We start from the raw sequence: 20,486 nt of genomic DNA on the forward strand, positions 1-20,486 counted from the left end.
CGAGTGTAAAATACAGTACATATTAGTATACAAAAAGAATAAATCACAGCAAACAAATTAGTTTTAGGAATAAATAATGATCCATTGATTATTCCTTGCTGACCGGACTTTTCCTTTAAATAAGACACGACACTGGAAGAAAAGCAGCGAAAACACAGGAACCAAAAACTCTCAACATGAGGAAAACTGAAAAAGAAAGATGCATGCTATTCACATCATGAGAGAATTTCTTTAGCCTGAAGCTCTGCGGTCGGCCAAAGGAGAGTAGGTGGCTGATTTGCATGCTGGTAGTCTTAGACCAGGGAAAGACATTGGCACAGAAGCCACTGCAATGTGGGAAAGAATTGAGCTTCACAGACATGCTGAAAATCTAGGTGAAACAGATTCTGCAAAGAACAAGAAAGATGCTCTCTAATATTAACCTTTGTAAATATGCTAATTTATATAATTTTCATAAAACAATGTTTTATACTTGAGTGTTTAAGCACTTATATCTTTTTCAGCTTTATTTGTTTCATAATTCTGTCATAGCATAATGGAAAAAGATGTCAAGTCTCCTAAAATGACCTTCAGTTATAATAAAGCCCCACTATCAGTCTTAGTAAGATTACACCAATGCAACGCTAATATTCCAAAAGGACGCTTTCAAAGGCTCAAGCAAAGTTGTCCTTAATATCTATGAAGATCTCAAATATTTACCAATCATTTACATCATTTAAACTGTGTACAGAGATTTTAAAGCAAGTTATATTTTTGAGGTTAATTTTTATTATTGGGCCACATTTTGTTCTCAATCAACTCAAAACACTCCTTAAAAAGGACAAAGTTTCCTATTTTTGGAAGCTGATGTGTTTTTTTTTGTGTGTTTTCTTTAGATTTGGCCATTTTATGAGGATGTCTGTGTGTGCAGGTAAACATTACTGTACAGAATTATTAGTTAACATAATAAAAACAAATATATACCCATCTCACTTGTTTATTTTCACCAGGTAAACCACAATAACAACTAAAAATTCAGAAATAAACATTTGTGACATTCAAAAACAAACAAAAAAACAAATCAGTGACCAATATAGCCACGTTTTTTTAACGTTCCATCCATAGATTCTTTCAGTGTCTCGATCTGTTTGCGATCCGCATTGCGTGCAGCAGCCACCACAGCCTCCCAGACACTGTTTTCCCTCCCTGTAGATCTCACATTTCATGAAGGACCACAGGATCTCCATGAGGTTCAGATCAGATGAACAAGGCGGCCATGTCATTATTTTTTCTCCTTTTCTGGCCAGCCACACTGTGGTGTATTTTGATGCATGGGACGGAGCATTGTCCTGCATGATTATCATGTTTTTCCTGAATAATGGCGACTTCTTCTTGAACCACTGTTTGAAAAAGGCGTCTTCCAGAAACTGGCAGTAGGTCTGGGAGTTGATCTTGATCATAAACCAGAAAAGGCGTCACAAGCTTATCTTTGGTGATACCAGCCATACCAGTACCCCACCTCCACCTTGCTGCTGTCTGAGTCGATCTTGTTGCCCTTTACTGATCCAGCCTGGTGCCCATCCATCTGGACCCTCTAGACTTGTTCTCATTCCATCAGACCAAAACACCTTGGAGAAATCAGTCTGCAGATATTTCTTGGCCCAATCTTGACGTTTTTTCTTGTGTGTCTTGTTCAAAGGTGGCCTTTTTTTCGGCTTCCCTTACCTTGGCCAGGTCCCTGAGTATTGAGCACCTTGTGCTTCTCCGCGCTCCAGACATGTTGCAGCTCTGAAATATGGCACAACTGGTGGCTAATGGCTTCCTGGCAGCTTCATGCTTGATGCTTCTCAATTCATGGGGAGTAATTTTGCGTCTTCTTTTTTCCAACACGCTTCTTGAGCCCCTGTTGGCTATTTGCCATGAACCACTTGATTGTGAGATAATACTTTTTCAAAAGCTTGGCAATTTCCAAACCGCTGCACCCCTCTGAAAGACATCTGATAATTTTTTACTTTTCGGATTCGGTCAGATCTCATTTCTGACCCATTTCGCCAAAGAAAAGGAAGTTGCCTAATAATTAAGCACACCTTATATAGGGTGTTGATGTCATTACGGAGATGCTCACCACCTGATTTACTTAATTGGCAGTTGGCTTTCAAGCCTATACAGCTTGGAGTAGGACAACATGTATGAAAAGGATGGGATGATGAGCTCAAAATACTCATTTGCCGATTAATTCTGTGCACAGTGTACAAGATGCCCTTCATTTAGCTTCTCTCTCCTGCATGCAAACAAACTTTCTCCTCCCTCATTCTCAGATCCATTCAACCTCTGGCGGGCCTTGGGGGAAGACTACTTTGATCCTTTTCTAGGATACTCATCCAAGCGCATGTTGATTCACAGAATCAAAGTCGTCTGCCGGGGCCTGAGAGCCAAAAACATATTTGGTTTAAGTAAATGTCTGCATATGTGCTTCTGTGCCTACCTACACTGAGCCTAGTTCTGCTGGAGGTTTCTTCCTGTTCAAAGGGGGTTTTCCTCTCTACTGTCGCTACATGCTTGCTTGGTAGGAGGGATTTAATAGAGTCAATGAGTCCTCGCAATAAGCTGGTTTTTCTTAGAAATATTTTGAAGAATATGATTGTGTCACCTGTATAATTGTTCTCATTGCAGCATTCCTCTGTGTGAGTTTCTCCAGGTTGGTCTAGCCGATATGACATTAGAATGACTCATAAATGCTTCTATTATTTATTTACTGCTGTAGAATATTAGAAAAGACTTGCTTTTACTAAAACAGAAAACGAGAGTCAACCACAGCAGGTATGAGAACAACGGACCAATTCAATATTAACCAATGAGTGTAGCAAAAAGTTCTGATATGATCCCATATCAGAATTTTGTCTAATATCGGATATCAATATCTGTTTGGGACTCCCCTAACTATTATGTAATAAAAAAGGAAACTGCTTAAAAGAGTAAAAATTTTATACACCCTTTTTATACACTAAAAAAACCTATAATACCAAATTACGTAAGAGAATTACAGCCACTGGGAAAAACAAACAAACGAAGATTTTTTTATTTAATTTAAATTTAATTTGGGGAAAAGGTCAGAATTCTATCTTTGATCTCAGAATTCTCACTTTTTTTCAGAATAGATCTGACTAATCTCTGAATTCTAACTTTTTTCTCAGAATTCTGAAATTAAGGTCAGAATTCTGACTTTTAACTCAAATGAAATTTAAAAAAATCTGTTGTTTTTTAAATCTTTTTCCTTTGGCCCTAATCATTTTTCACACAAATTCTATATTTTTCAGACAGAATGATTTATATTAATGTTTTATATTAACTATTTTTTACAAATCAAGTTATTAATTTACTCAGTTGATACTTCCTGTAAGATTTTTTTTATCAGCATATTGCAATCATATTATCCTCTTAACATCCTCTTACGCAGTTTAATCTTAACAATCTATGCAGTTTTCAAATTAAAATAAAAAAAAGGAAAAGCTTTAAAAGTGGGGATGAGTTTTATTGTAATAAGGAAACTAGTAAACTAAAAGGTTAATACGGCTGACATTTACTGAAGTCAATTGTCTCAGAAGCAGCTTTTTATTAATCTATGCTTTTGACAATAAACTCAACAAAATGTACATAAATATTAAGGCTGCAACTAAATATTTTGCGGTTAATCTGTTGATTATTTTTTTTTTTGATTAATCGATTAAGAAGCAGATAGCAAATGTTCCATAAGGAACCATTTTTTACAAATTAAAACCAGGTAAAATTAACCTCTGGATAGGTCGTGTTGACTGACGAAAACATTTTTCTTTTGTCTTAAATGTAAAATATTTATATATTTTTCACAATTTTGGTATAATTACTGCTCTAAGTGATTTCTTCTGTCAGCTAAAAGTATGTTTTAAAGTCTCTAAACTCCATTTAATGGTTGATTATTAAATTAGATGATTTTTTTTCAGTATTTAATTAATCACAATTAATCCGATTAATTGTTTCAGCCCAAATGAATATCCAGAATGTGTGCAATGGTGGGAATGGTGATGGCGATGGTGATGTTGGATGCTGTAGTTCACCATGGTCTATGGTTCAAACTCCATCTCAGCTCTTGTGTCTTTGGGCAAGACAATTCATCCAAATGTGCCTACTGATGTTGGTCAGAGGGCGCCCATTAGGGGCCTCCACAGACGCTCCGCTGCTCCTCTCCCAAATTGTAGGTGACCGCAGACAGGAGGCCGGCTTGTTTTGTTTTAATGACCGAAATTGCGGAAAACAACTCGTGAAGTTTGACCCACTATAAGAGCGAGGTGCGCGAGAACGCTGGGACCCTTTTTTTCACCTTGATCTCCGCTCTTTTTGGCCCTCATGTCCCTCCGTCGTCGGACTAAACTCGTCCCCACTTCCTCGCCACCTCGGCCGTATCTAGACCCACAGTGTGTAGCACAGACCACGCTTAAAGGGATAGTTCGGGATTTTTGACATGAATCTGTATGGCATCCCCATCACCAGTGTCATGCAATCACACTGACTTACCCCTGGCAGCATCCTGTGAGCAGAGTTCTCGTCCAGCTTTGGTCAAGCCGAAAGTAGTCCAGCAGGTTTGTTAGACCCAGCGAAATAAAACGTTTCTCTTCCCAAAACATTATGTGTTCAAAAGAGTGATATTTTTGCATCCCAAAAACATTGTAGTGGAAAAAGTCACACGTCGTTATCACTTGGTCCTATTTTCTCTCTGTTCGTATCAGTGCGCGCAACACCATGACCTGACAGCTAGGGCCTACTAACCTGACAACAGCCAGATGCATGTCTCGCTCCGCCTAGCTTCTAGCTGGGCGGAGCGAGGCATGCATCTGGCTGTTGTCAGGTTAAGGGCCTACCTGTTTGATTCGCGATTGTTTACTACTGGGGAAGATGTCTGACTACGAGAGCGACGAGGAAAACATCGACTTCCACTTAGAGCCAAAGGGATATCTTTATGAACCCGAGTACACTGACGATGAACTTCGACAAATGGAGTTAGATCGGGCAGAAAGAGAGAGGGTGGACAGAGAAGTGATGGAAGCTGAAGCCGGAGCCGCAGGAGCCTCAGCTGGAGCTGCGATATCCAGGGTGGCCGACAAATCATGGTGCACTTGTTTCAAGTGCGAATTAATGCAGACAGAGGTGGATGCTACTGTTGCCACGAGTGGGATTTAGTAATGCCCGAGATACAGAACCTTTCCATTGATGAGGATGTCGGAGTTGCAGCAGCTGCTGTCTGCATCACAAACAACAGCGACTTCCCTGCCCTCCTCAAAGTTGAGCTCGCTGTCAGAATGACGGCGCGCACTGATACGAACAGAGAGAAAATAGGACCAAGTGATAACGACGTGTGACTTTTTCCACTACAATGTTTTTGGGATGCAAAAATATCACTCTTTTGAACACATAATGTTTTGGGAAGAGAAACGTTTTATTTCGCTGGGTCTAGCAAACCTGCCGGACTACTTTTGGCTTGACCAAAGCTGGACGAGAACTCTGCTCACAGGATGCTGCCAGGGGTAAGTCAGTGTGATTGCATGACACTGGTGATGGGGATGTCATACAGATTCATGTCAAAAATCCCGAACTATCCCTTTAAATACTGAGCATAAATAAGAAATGTCTGTGTCAAGCTTACTGCAACAAACTGCTGTAAGAGTATAACCAGGAAGCGAGGTAGGAGGGCAAAATAGGTTTAGCGCCACCGCAGCACGGGAGGAGAATTACGTCCAGGAGCAAATGGATAAAAATAGACCAGAGGGGGAAAAAAAACACATGAATCGATACTCTTGCGGACGTGTCGATGCATCGGATCGTAGGCTGTTGGATCGATGCATCGATACAAAATGATTATTATTTACACCCCTAGCGCCCATGTAAGGCAGATCTGGCTACAATGCGTGTGTTAATGTGAAAAAGCACTACATATTTGCTTCTTGTAAGTTTTAAGATCACATTCAGAGAAACAAATCTGTATTTCAGCAATGACCAATCAACAGACAAAAAAGAAGGGCTGAAATGTGAGGCTGCCTGTAATTACCCTATATATTTAATAGAGTAACATGGCTGTGCCCTTTGTTTTTTAATCCACACAGCAATCTTTGTGTAGATCAGGTTGTTGCAGCCTGCTTGCATGGTCGGTTAGCTGTCAATGACATCTATGTGAAATTCTGTGCTTGCTTCCTGCTGGGTTTACCTCAGAGTCCTGCAGATAAACGTTCTGCATGCAGCTTTGTCTCAACTTTTCAAGAGAACTTAAAGGTTGGTGGAAATGTTCCCGCTCAGGAATTTCTCACATATCTTATTTCACACTGCCGTAAATCTATAATGCAGTCAAATATAAAGTCATCCCAAATAGGACCCTACCAGCTTTGCCAGACTTTTGGTGAATAAAGTATTTTTTATTTTAATTGAATGTTACACGAGCCTATATTGAACTTCTACTAAATTAGTAGCACTGCATATTTTGTGGTAAATATTAAGGAAGGCTTTGCAAATACAGGGAACTAATTCTCCATGATTCCACTGCTGTTTTCTTTAAGCTAATCATTATGCGAGTTCTCCAGAAACGTATAAAGTCACATGTGCTCTTTGATTCATTAACTTTCTACATGGTTTTGCTTCTCTTTTTAAAACCAGACAAAATCCAGAGCAGGACTACATACCTGAGAGGAAGACTATCAACAATCTGTATGTGGCGCTCATATTAAACCTAAATCAGCAATCCCTCTGCAACAGCACACCTCTTCTTGTAGAATCCAGTCATTTAATGTAACTGGGATGGAAAACGTTGATCAAGTAAAGTACATCTGTTAAAATGGCCCACCTATGTATAAGAAGTGTGCTTTTAAAAAGCTTTAAACTGAGTTATACAATCTTCACAAGCTGTTTAGGGATTCTTTAACTAAATATTTGTTAAATACTACATTTACTTTGACTTTAGGAGTCCAGCGTAGGTCTTTTCAAAGCTGTACCTCTGCAAAAATAAGAGGTACGGCCTGAAAATACACAATGTTATGAATACATCCCTGCAAATGCTGGAAGACATAAAGCAGACATTCCTAATAATAACATTAATCAAGGGCAGCTCTGGACGGACATCTGGAATCTTTAACACTGTCAGTGAATTTAAATGGCACCAACAGATCCAGCCTTATTTGCTGTACTCATTGACTGAGCTTTGGTTTTCCTGTAACCTCAATGACAGCTATGTCTGTTCCAATCAACCCAGTGCTGCTCCAGAGCCCATTTTTCAAACTTTCTGACAGTTTTAATTGGTGCCACCTGCAGCCCGATTGACCCACTCAGACACCACTTTCCCACACGTGTGTGGATGCAAACAAAGACGGCTAGAAGCAACTTCCATTGCTGTGGTAAGGTCACTCAGGCAATAAATCAGTTCCAGCCTGCCCACCCTCCTTCAGCAGTCTATTAAAACACAGACACAGTTAAACAGCAAAACAGGGGCTAGATTCCTGTGAGTATATCCTACCTGTGGGAGTGGGAATCTGGGGAAGGAATCACAACTATTATAGGACATATAGAGCTGATCTTTGAATTGGGGATAGACTCTTTGTCATTGACTTATTTTTAATGAAATACTACAAATGATAATAACATTACTGCAAAGTCTAGTATCTAGACTAGGGTTGCAACCACTGATTAAACAAATCAATTAATTTGTCAATACTCTTTTAGATGATCGATCGATAATCGGATAGCCAAACACTTTTTGCCAAATTAAACCAGGTGAAACTAAACCTTTCCTCTTGAGGAGTTCTGGATAGATAATGTTGACAGCTGAAGAAGTTTTTTTTTTGATGCAAAATGTTAGCATTTTTTTTTTTTTACAATTTAGTGGGTCGCTCTGACAGCTACTGGTATATGCTTCAATTAATGATTTATCGATTACTAAATTAGTTGATGATTATTTCAATAATCAATTAATCATTATTGCTTCCCACAAAAACATGAGCTGATCCACATTATCTGTTGATCTTAGAATTTCTAAAAATAGAATGGGAGGCAGATCTTTTAGTTATCAGGCTCTTCTCCTGTGGAACCAACTACCAGTTTTAGTCGGTGAGGCAGACACCCTGTCTACTTTTAAGGCAAGGCTTAGAAATGCAAGTATGCTCAATGTGAGGAATTGCTGTTGATTCAATGACTTGATACGATCAGCTGGTGTTTCTTAGTTGGAAAACTTTTTACCAATCTGACTGTATGATCTGGTTGAATTGTCTCTGAATTGAGATAACGAGTTGTGAATTGGTGCTATGTAAATAAAGTGAATAGAATTGGATTAGTTAGAGTGACTCAGGTTGAGCTATTTCTTTAGTTATGCTGCTATAGGTTTATGCTGCTGGAGGACATAGGGACCACTTTTTATCATTCAGCTTAATTGTATCTGTATTCTCCCATTCTGAAGTATTTGTTAGTTTAACCCCTGACTTTATGTTCTTAGGTTTTTGCTGTCATAACAGCCATTTCTGGGTTAATCTTTAACTGTGAATAACCTTGTGTGATCCATTTTACCCTTTTTGACATAAAACCAGCTCAGTCTTCATCTGCTTAAAGGATATGGTGAAAAAAATGGGAAATTTGGCTCGGTGATTCTGCTTAATAATGCAGTCCATGGGGGATTTAGAAGTGGGTATACGCAACGCAGATTGAAAAATAAGTGGGTATACGTCGTATACCTGCCTATACCCTGGACTACACCACTGCCTAACCCTATGCCGAAAAATACCTGGCTGCCGAGAATTACCTCCCCTCTCGCATACGGATGAGAAAACGGATTGAAATATGAACGAAAAGGGAACTTTTAAACATAATGTTTTCATATTTCTTATGCATGGATGCCCTAAAACTGAGAATTTTGGTGGGGATATGCATTTCAAGAAAGAAAAACAGCAACAGGGGATTACAAAGCTAAGCTAAGCTTAAAGGAACAAGGGACTAGTAGCTTCCTGGAAATGTAGAGAAGTGAAAGTTATAAATACCCTTAAAAATGAATCAAGTAAAAAAACTCAAAAAAGTACTTAAGCACAGTAACCAAGTAAATGTACTTTGTTACTTTCCACCACTGATTGTCTTTCTGTAAGGTTTGCTGATTAGGTTACGTTGTCGGTAAAACTCTCCTGAGTTCGTCAAAGCTTCGTTTACACTGGTTTGCTTGCTTGGTACGTCACGTCATTGCAAAAAAATTAAAAAGAAGCTGCTGGTCTGAGCAGAAAAGATAGAAAAAAAACCAACCTGATCTTACCCTTCAAGTAGGTTCATGGTGGAAGTGGCGACCTCAGCGTAGAGCACTGTGTTTCCCAGCTCTTTGGTCCTCAGCTGTTTGCAGTAGGTCTCCATAAACTGTTTGGTGTCCTCGGATTCCGTGATCAAAGACAGGCAGTCCTCGGGCACCACAGGACCTTCACATGGGCCGGTGCTGGGCACCATTCTGAAGGAGGCTTTGGAGAATCGAATGATCCCGTCTTCATCTGCCCGCTTTTGTAGCACCTTCAAGAAACTTGCTTTGCGCTCCTGTGTGAAACGTGGAACACAAGAGTATAAATTGCTCCATCTGTCCATCTTTAGCCTCTTTACAAGGTGAATGATGTGATTTCTGTTTGAAGACTGATAATAAAAGGGCTTTATTTTCTTTACTGCCACGAGAAGCTGCAGACATCTAAAATGAATAGTTAATTAATAGTTAATTAATAAACGTGTTACCCAGAGATAGACTGGTGACCTGTCCAGGGTGGACCCCGTAGACAGCTAAAAATAGGCACCAGCACCCCTCGCCACCCCAGCAGGGATAAAAATGACGGAAAACGGATTAATATGTTGATTTATTTTTTCAATTAATCGATTCATAATCGGATAACCAAATATTCTTTAAAGAAGACTTTTTACTAAATTAAACCAGGTGAAACAAACTTTTAAACTCTTTTTTTTTTTTTTTTTTTTTTTACTTAAATGCAAAATGTTTACAGATTTTCTTTTACAATTTCGGCATAATTCCTGCTCTAAGTGGGTTGCTCTGTCAGCAAAAGGCATGTATTAAAGTCTCTATACTTTAGTTAGGGATTAATCAATTATTAATTAGTTTGCTTTTATTCCAATAATCGATTGATCCGATTAATTCTTTAAGCTCCAATTGATGCACAATAGGATTCTGGCAACATTCCAGTGAACGGTGCCGATGCAGCATGTGACAGGCTGGCAGAAAAACTCAATGCTCAAATCATTTTAAAAAACTTCAAACTGATCCATTAAGCATATTGCCCAGATTTTTTCAGAAGCAAACAGCTTTTTTTTCCTGCTGAATAATGTAAGAAATCAGATTTCAGGTCAAAGCAGCTTTAAACTTATCTATTACCTCACAAAGAACTGAAAATTTAAAGAAGGACTGAGAAATGGTTCCGGTCTTTATTGCCACATTTAATGACAGTCACAAAGTGAGGTTAAAAACAAAAGAAAAAGGAGTTTAGATTAAAATGAACAAGGAGGAAATGCATGTATAACACGGCTGATGACGATTTAGCTCACTGCCCTCTCCTGTTTATTTAAGCCCTTTGTGCACAGACCTGCTGTCAGCCCTCTGCAGACATTTGCATGAGCTTAGCAAGTCAGATTGTTTCCATATGTGAACTATGAGGAAAATCTGAGCAATGAATTATCTATTTCTGTTTCAGGAGGTGAAGGGGAGGAAAGGAGAACAAATGGACATTAAAGTAAAACTAAAGGGATTCTCTTCTGTTTTATTTCCCTCTGATCCATTTTTTGACTGAACACAGGAAAATTTAGACCCAGGCACAAATAATAATTAATCTGCACAAAACTCAGAGTTGAAATGAACTCTGAAACTAAAGATGCAGGGCACATGTTGCGATTTCATGATGAAAAAGAAGGTTTCTGGAACTCACCTGAGAGGTGGCCAACAGGTAGACAGGACCCGGGGCAGGAGTCGGTCGCGCTTCACAGTTCACACCCAGTGAGTTCAGGATCTCAGTCAGGATTTCATAGCGCAGCTCATTGCTGACCTTCAGCTCATCAAAATCACTTGAATTGAGGTTGTTTGAGTGTGATGCAATGTCAAAATAAACCTAGAGAAACAAACATGCGCATTAATAAACCGGCTCACTAAAACAGTCATCAGGTTCAATTCAATTCATTTATTTCTTATAGCGCCAATTCACATCATGTCATCTCAGGTCACTTTACAGAGACAGTTTAACCAGATCATCCAGTCAGATTTGTTCAAAGTTTTCTAACTAAAGAAAATCAGCTGGTTGCATCGACTCTGCGCTGCCGGTTACCGTTCATTCATCCTGTCCGCTGAACTGCTGCTAGTTTTCCTCACATGCCTGGAAGATGTCTAGTGCTGCTACCACAGATGATCTCGCTCTCCAGATGGAATTAAATGATTCAGATTAGCTAGAATGAATAGAAGGGGTAGAGCGTAGCCGCCTGTGGCCCGGCTGCCTGTAATACACACTCCGCTTTGTTTTAAAAAATATAAATATAAAAAATATAACCGTGGATGTCTGGGGGACAGTGATTGGACTACATGTTCTGAATGCTGGCGTACCATAAAGAATAAATGATGAACAGTTTAGTTTGTGCCTTCAAGTCGTTGCCCATAGGAAGACGTACGTAACGGAATATCTTCAGAACGGCTCCAAATGACACTAAACTAATATGGGTGAGTAGAACATGATGGAATAACGTAAAATCAAGGGGCCAATGTGAAAAAAACGGTGTTCCCCTTTAAGTGCATTTTTGAGGCCACTTTTTTTTTTTTTTTACTTTTTCACTTTTCCCTTGTGGTCCCCTAAGGAGCCGACAAATCATCATCTTAGAGAGGAAAACACAATGGACAAGTTGATTAGGGTGACTGTTGCTGTGTGAATCAAATACCGTTATTTAAGATAAAACATTTCAAATTCAGTTATTTATTTTAAATGGCATGTACTTATATAGCGCCTTTATTCAAATCAGGAGCCTTGACCAAAGCGCTTTATACTACATTAATTCACCCATTCACGCACACACTGATGGTGGCAAGCTACATTGTAGCCACAGCTGCTCTGGGGCTCACTGACAGAAGCGGGGCTGCAGTACACTGGCGCCACCGGGCCCTCTGACCACCATCAGTAGACAATGCAGGTGAAGTGTCTTGCCCAAGGACACAATGACACTGAAAATCGGGAGTCGGGGCTTGAACCGTCAATCCTTCAATTTCAGGGCAAACTCCTACATCCAACGCCACTGTCGCCTTGCATTTTAGACCAAATAACATTTTACATTTACATCCCGTTCGCTCCCGCCCGAGGGTAAACCTGCTGTGGCTCTGACTGCACTGCAGAGAGGGACTCCTGCAGAAGTAAGAGAACGGGGTTGGGACGGGGGAGGCGCCCCACGGCAGCACCTGCCGCTGGACGCAAGAGTAGGTATGACACGTGCTTTCAGCTAAGAGTCTCTTAAAGCCGCCAGTGACACCAGAAAAGTCGCTAGTCGCTTTTTTGAAAAAGAGTCGCTGGAGGGGTCATAAAAGTGGCTAAATATAGCGACAAAGTGGCTGAGTTGGCAACACTGCACGGGCGAACCGGGCAGCATTTTAATAAAGGAGGGCGGGATGCGTGCTTAAAAAAAAAAACTAACTGGTGCTTGGAGTGGGTCTCACCGGGGAGTAGAACCGCCACTGACCATCTCTGTCTCCGTCTATATAAGAATGTTTTTTATAAGAATGTTTTTTATAAACAAAACATTAATATCAATATTATTAACAAACTTTTATTATATTAATAAACTTAATAAGATAAATAGATAAAAAAGTGCATGAATTATAAACTGAAAATGCATTACTGTGCTGCTCTATGATCTTACGATCACTGCTTTCAAATAGTAGCTCTTATGGCTCTTATCAGGTCTTGTACAAAGAAATATACAAATTTTGTGATGAATCACGGCAGCAGACCTCGAATTCAACCAGAGGTTGTTTTTTTTTAAAAAGGAATGTATTAAACTAAAAGCACAGCAAGACCAAAAAGGACAGAAGAATCAAAAAGACTACAGATGTCATCATTGGCTGATTGAAGCCAAAATAAAAGGAGCCTGGATGGCAGGAGCGGGGAGCTGATCCTGCAGGTGATAGAGACGGACACGCTGCAGAGCGAAGGGCAGGTGGGAACTGTTAAGTTGTAAGTAGCAGACTGTGCATGTATGAGATGTAAGGAATGGGAGGCGGGGCTAGATCTGTGTTTCCTTCTTCATGGAGTTGAGTGAGGAGCGCGGGAGCGCATGTTGTAAACTGTTAATGGCGACCATTAAAGTGTGGATGTTAACGTCAGCAGTGTGATTATTGAGCCAACAGGAACCAGGCACAGAATCAGAAAAACACAATCATGTTTTCCCCTGCGAATGTAGTGTTGGTGCGTGCAACACAACCGCACCAACACTACATTCCCAACAATGCAACGATAGCCCTCGAAGTCACAGCATCAGGGACAAGCCACCATGGCCTGTGGGCCGGTTCTAATGGTAATAATATCATTCAGGGGGCCATGGATAAACAATTAGGCCTTGACTTTGATGTGAGTTAGTCACAGTCAGAGAAATAGGACTGAAAAAAGGCCAAGTTCCAAAGTCTATAAACAAAGGTGTTGATGGCAGCAGCACAGATGACATTTCTCTAAAATATGGAGTCACAGCCAAATAGGCGAGATAGGCAATTGCCTAGGGCGACAAATGTGTTGGGGGCGCCCTCTAGCGTCGCCCTTAGGCTTACTTCCCATTAATCATAGAATTAGAAAAAAAAGCGAATTAAACCGGTTATGAAGCGTCCGTCAGTTTGACTTAACCTTACGTATATATAAATAGCAAAATATGAACAAATAAATATACCACCGTTTTTTTATTTATTTTTTCACATTTAAGAGAAAATCGGAAAAGATTCTGATCACTTTTCAAGCGCCCTCCAACCCGGAAGTCGTGACGTCAGAACGGGAGCGTCCATGGCGATCTACTGCACTAAATGCGATAGCCAAAACGAGAAATCTGAAAGCAAAATTTCGACTTCAACCGAGCGATTCCTACTAGGAGACCATTCTGATGTATCGGAGGAAGAATATTTGTGTCTGGAGCCTCACATGTTCGACCCAGATGTTTCAGATGAAGAGAAGGCAGTGGACGAACAACAGCGAGTCGGACAATGAGTGGAGATTGGACGTCAACAGGTGTTATGCCCAAAAGTGCATGCCTGCCGAAATATGCATCCCCAGTCGCGGGAGCGCGCCTCGCTCTGTTGAACTGCATATCGACGAGGAAAATGGATTAAAATATGTTCAATGGAGCTTAGGTTCTTATATTAATGATATAAAAACGTTTAAAAATACCTCTCGTGGGAAAAAAGTTGTGGTTATTTGGCAGATTAATTTACAAAAGTACGGATTTTTTGAACAACATTAAATCCAAAGATTTTGACCATGGTACGGCTGATTTATTTGTTGTGGTCTCTTGTTATTTACACACAACACTAAACCGTGATAGCCAATGTGAGTTTGGAGTTTGCAAAGGTTTCTCTTAAGTGGAAAATCAAACGCGCATCTACACAGCACAGCGTTCACAGACCAGTGAGATGCGTTCGCTGCGCGTCAGAAAGCTATGGTGCATTCAGGAGCATTGGAACATTTTAAACTTACAAGAATGAGGCATAAAACAGAACTGTATTTTACTGAACTGTATTGTATTTTTTTTTTGTTTGTTTATGCATCTCACTGGTCTGTGAACGCTGTGCTGTGTAGATGCGCGTTTGATTTTCCACTTAAGAGAAAGCTTTGCAAACTCCAAACTCACATCGGCTATCACGGTTTAGTGTTGTGTGTAAATAACAAGAGACCACAACAAATAAATCAGCCGTACCATGGTTAAAATCTTTGGATTTAATGTTCAAAAAATCCGTACTTTTGTAAATTAATCTGCCAAATAACCACAACTTTTTTCCCACGAGAGGTATCTTTAAACGTTTTTATATCATTAATATAAGAACCTAAGCTCGTTTGAACATATTTTAATCCGTTTTCCTCGTCGATATGCAGTTCAACAGAGCGAGGCGTGCTCCCGCGACTGGGGATGCATATTTCGGCAGGCATGCACTTTTGGGCATAACACCTGGAGATTAGATGAATGGTAGGACAAGTTTTTTCTTTTAACAGTTCAAACATTTTTTTTGTATGTTGACATCATTTTTTTCTCAGTATATATGCAGCAGAATTATGTGCTATATTATTAGCTTGAGAATGGGTAGAAGATACTAATATAAATAAAATATTTTGTAGTGATTATCTGTGTTGAGTATTCAAAAGGGATGTACAAATAATCATCAAAATGGGCTTGCACTGATGAGCATCAACCAAGAGGTCTCAAATAAAATCTCATTTGATGATACCATCAACGAATTTGCCATTAGGAAGTCCAGACGAGTCAAATTTTAATGCTGCATCAATTTTGAAGGTGAATAGAAATACCTGAAACAACTGATAGATAGAACTACAAGAACTTCAAACTTTTAATTTTGTAATGGTATTCATAAAAGCACTTTTGTTTGTAGAGGGTTAATCCTTTCTTTAATCACTAATCAATGTCAGAAATCAGGGTAAATATACCTGATATATTTTATTTAGAGGAAAATTTTGTTTATCTCATTTTTTATTTATGTTCAAATGATTTAATTGAACTGGAACAGAAAATTTAATTTAATGTTTATCAATTACTTTTTTATGTAGTCCTTGGTTGAAGAATTTCTTAAATTTATTATTTTTTATTGTTATTTGGTCATTTCTGAAATTGATTTATTTAATATTTGTTTAATGTGTGTTAAATTTGTTAATTGTCTGAAATAAATTCATTCATTGATTCAATCCAGTTTTTTTGTTATACTTTACCTAAGTGTCCTTACAGATGGTTAAAAGTGTTTTTGCACAGTCCTAACTTTGAGTGTGTAATAAATTATTTAAAATAATAAAAAAGAAAAGGTACTGCAACCTATTCTGGTATTTGTCTATGCATCACTCCATGCTAAGTTACATTTTTTTCTGAATGCTTAAACACAACCTTGATTCTTATAGCACAATTTCTAAAACTATTAATACTTATAGCAAATCCACTCACTGAGTTCACAAAACTAAAAGAACAAACACTGCTTTGCACTCAATTTGCAATTTTGTAACACACACTTTGCACAACTGTAGGCACAATTCACCGCACAGCACTCTTTGTGGAACTGTAAACACAACTCAATGAAGCACTAAACAGATGCTGAAAACAGTACTGGTATTTCGCACGGCAAAAGTGAGGGGGGGGGGGGGGCGCAAAACTCAATCTCGCCTAGGGCAACCAAAGGGTTAGAACCGGCCCTGTTTACAGACCCCCGAAACGCCGGCTTCGTGTGGATGAGAGGCTGGTTTGGTGAAAAAATTGTGCGTTTAGGCCAGGGTTCGGCTTCGTGTGGACGGGGCCTAAAAATGCAATAACTCCTGAGTAAAACAATTACAAATTAGTTACATTTGTCAAGTTACTCCAGTTAAAATAAATAAAAATTCTAACTGTATCTTAGTGCAGTTTTATTACTTTAAAATCTTGGCTGGTCTAATAAAGATAAAAGAAAGCAAACAGAAACTAACTTAAGTTTTAAAATAAAATATTACATTAAACAACAGATTTGTATAATTTCTAAAGTCTTTAGAAACAAAAACTATTATGGAACTGCAAATATAGTGCAAGTCACGTTTGCTGCTTGGGAGAGAGATCGGTCGCTGCTGCTGAAGCCGACTGGCGGCTTCAGCAACGGACAGACGTCAAACCCTCGGATTATATTCTAGCTGTGAAGGTTTTTTTTTGGTAGAAATACAGCAGCACTGCAGTTCTGTGGATCCTGATAAAACAGTCTCTTAATAATGACAGATCGTCAGAGGTGTAGATCGTAACACGGTCTTAAATCGTCATATCGCCAGCCCTAGCGCAGAGCAGTTTTCATTTCAAAGGCCGGAGCGAGGATTTTGCTTCTTTCCAGTTCGCTACGATGCGCTCACGTAAATTAAAAATGCTGGATTATTAAATTTGTAAAATAGCATTTATTTGATTTAAGTATGGGGTTTTTCTTCAACATGTTTTTGAACTTTTGATTGTGGGAAGAGCCTGTTTTTGAAAATGAATCACATACATGCATTATACGCTATCATCTCACTTGCGAACATCCTCCTGAGCGGGGAGCAGGAATTGTGCGGCGCTCCATTCTGTTTACATGCTCTGATAGGGATGGAAAATCCCCTTTTATTCAGAAGAGTTAATACTGAGAATTTAGAGATGTCTGTTTTAGTTGTAGAGGTCCTGATTGACAGGATGTTCTTCCTCCATCTGCTGCCAGAACTGCCTTACTTCAAGCACATACACAATACATGTGAATTAGACAGGCAGACACAGCAGTTGGATCCCATATCAAACAGGTAAAAACACCTGGGCTATGGCGTCTGGGCATCTGAAGTTACCATCATAAGTGCTGTCTGAAAAGTGTTAGCAGTTAGAAAGGAGCTAGACCCAGGAAGCACTATGGCTCCTTGAAAAGAACAAAACAAAAAAACACAAGATACAGCTCAGAAAAGGCACTGGGACTTATTTCAGCTTGAAAAGCAGCAGTTTCACTATCTTTTATAGATTTTTGATATATTAGGTTGAGTGTGAATGTTACATGGGGTCAAATAATTGAGTAAAAGCGTTTGGCACAATTTGGCACATTTGGATTGTTTGGAGATGCTGGTGACACCGAAGGTTCAAAGCCCCACAGCTCTGGAACTGTTGTAGCTACAGGTCTGAATTTTTTTTGCAGTTGTGGTTGACATGATGTAGAAAAAATGTAATAGAATGAGACATGCCTATTCTCAAGCATGTCTTTATTACTGCTGTTGAAAAAATACCTATTTTTTTTTTTAGAATAAAAAAACACAACTCTGAGTCATGTTTCAACTGATGCAGCTTAGGTTGTGTTTTACTCACACTATTTTAATTGATATTTTCAGAATCAAGAAGGTGTTAGCTTTGAAACGATGTATCGCACATATAATGTGGACTTACAGTTCCTGAGTTATTTGCATTTCCATGGGTTTCAAGAGGTTATATTGAAAACTTCAGCTGTCCAGGATCCAGTCTGTTTTGTCTGCAATAGCTGCATTTATTACCTTACTAATATAGAAGCTGAGTGACAGAACAGCCTAAAGTATAATAAGGGACAACATGTTTAGCAATTGGAGGCTCTACATAAAACCAGGACCATAAACTGAAAATGCTGACTGTATGATCTGATTGAATTGCCTCTATAAAGCGCCTTCAGAGGGTTTTTATAATTATATAAACTAAACTGAATATTTGTAACTTCTGACCTTTTTATTGACCGTTTCACTGCTTTGTTAATAATTTCACATCTTTACCTGACAGAGGACAGCTTCCCCGCCGTCTGCTCCATGCGTTAGCCGAACTATAACCATTTCTCTCGGATGAGAGACGTCACCTTTCAGCTCCCCCCAAAGCTCCACTTCTCCTCCCTCCCGGGGGTCTCTAATGTAGACCTTTCCACTTGTTAAAATGGTTGCTTCCAGCTCTGTGCTATCCTCTCTGGTGAAAATCAACCTTCGGCGCTGCAAGGATTGTCCTTCCCTGACCTCCAGATGGAGACCCGTCGGGCACAAAGCGGAGCCCAGCCCCAGTACCTTTCCACCGTTGCATAAGTATGTGAGAAAGCGGGTCTGAAGCTCAGGGGTCAAGGGTTCCTCTTCTGCCAGAACTAGGAGTCTGGTATTGTCCAGCCATGGGTCATTTAGTGCCTGTTCCTGCAGGAGGGGGTATATTATATTGTTTTCTACATTTATGCAGTCTGACAAAAGCTTACGAATGGCTTGAAAGCGTTCCTGGCATCCACCCGTGTACACGAGAACATTAGGGGCTGTTGAACATCCACCACTTTGCCCAGAAGAAACCTTGAAGTCATGTTCAAGTTCGCTAAAACACCCTTCTACACTGTCCGGTCCTACCGAATGATCATCTGGTAGATCTGGAATGTTCTCAGCTGAGGCGTATTTGACGGAGAGGATGGTGCTGTTCTCAAGTTCTAAACATTCATGGCAGCTGGAGAGATGAAGTGGGTGTCCATGGCCCTCCATGTGGTGATGATGGTATTCCTGATGGACAATCTGAGAGCTGGGTAGAGGCTCCGACCCCCGACACTCCTCTAACTTCCTCTTTACCTCTGGGGCAATAAGAAGACTACCTTTTCGGCACTGTGGGTTCTGCTGGTCGGCTGGCAGCAGCTGAGAGAAGGAGCCAGAGACAAAGTGTTTGGGAGGAGAGGAGGGGAGCAGGTGCGGGATCTGCAGACACCGTCGGTCACACGCTTTGGTTAAAGGACCGTCTTGGAGAAGGACTGCTAAATGAAAGGAAGACAAAGGATAACATCAGTTCTCAGCAGGATAAATCAATGTAACATTTTGCTTACAGTTAGTTTTTTCATCCTTAAGGTCCAACAGGCCCTAAAAGACATGACACAACATGTTTGATCCAGTTTCATCCCATCTCTAAAAATGAGAACAAAAAGAAGTCAGGAATAAACGCAGGAATTTCTCCTTGCTTGTTTTACTGCAGAGTCTGTGACACGAGAAAATCCCATCTGACTTTGGAACTAGTCCACCGGATCCAATTTGCTTTTCTAGCAGCTGACCTCCTGCCTGAACAAAAACCTGATCCAAATCCTTTATTATCTCCTAAAACATATCAGACATGAAGAAGACAACTATACCAACTACCCTCTATGAAGCTCTACTAGGTTAGTGTGAACAGAGGAATGAATGTACTGAGGCTAAACCATCACACCATGGCCCAAAGCTCCAGTATTCTGCACCAAACATGGGAGCAGAAGTTTAGGTTCCCATCTGCAGACCAATGGACAGCACTGCAGGGGAAACTTGGAAAGTTATCTATAAAAAAGCAGCCAAATTATATTTTATGCTATAAAATCTGCTGGGTTTCATCATCACTGGAGCCGAGACCATCGCCCGACAAAGCAGCCAGGAGCTGAAAGCACCATCACTGGTGAAAACAATTGCTTTTTCGCTCCAATAAGTCAAAAGATTTATCTCTAATACACCTAAAGGGGGTTCCTGGACTTCAGTTCAGCTTCAACACCATCATCTCACAGCATCTGATGGGAAAACTGGAACAGCTGGGCTTCAATACACCCCTCTGCTATTGGCTGCTAGACTTCCTCACCAACAGACCTCAGTCAGTCCGGGTCGGACAGAACACCTCTGATGTCATCAGTCGGTTTAATGCAGAGCTGCGTACTTTGAAGCAAAATGCTAGGAAACTGGAGAGAAAATATCGCTCCACAGGCCTGCGAGAGTCCTTCCTAGTCTGGAAAAATGGTTTAC

At 40.0% G+C, this 20,486-nt stretch overlaps 1 protein-coding gene across 3 annotated transcripts in view; it reads right to left on the reverse strand.

Annotated features, from left to right (window-relative positions):
• hlcs (holocarboxylase synthetase (biotin-(proprionyl-CoA-carboxylase (ATP-hydrolysing)) ligase)) overlaps positions 1-20,486 on the reverse strand; it is a 45,676-nt gene that overhangs the window by 14,918 nt on the left and 10,272 nt on the right. For 2 of the 3 annotated variants that reach the window (XM_038297178.1, XM_038297175.1), the window contains 3 exons: positions 18,495-19,486; positions 10,938-11,117; positions 9,284-9,552 (listed from right to left, as the gene is read on the reverse strand). In XM_038297178.1, the coding sequence (XP_038153106.1) occupies positions 9,284-9,552; positions 10,938-11,117; positions 18,495-19,486 (1,441 nt within the window). The remainder of the gene's footprint in view (positions 1-9,283; positions 9,553-10,937; positions 11,118-18,494; positions 19,487-20,486) is intronic. The other variant, XM_038297177.1, reaches the window with a different exon arrangement.

Source organism: Cyprinodon tularosa, unplaced genomic scaffold (assembly GCF_016077235.1).
Source record: "Cyprinodon tularosa strain WSP-4 unplaced genomic scaffold, ASM1607723v1 ctg384, whole genome shotgun sequence".
NCBI classification, from domain to species: domain Eukaryota; kingdom Metazoa; phylum Chordata; class Actinopteri; order Cyprinodontiformes; family Cyprinodontidae; genus Cyprinodon; species Cyprinodon tularosa.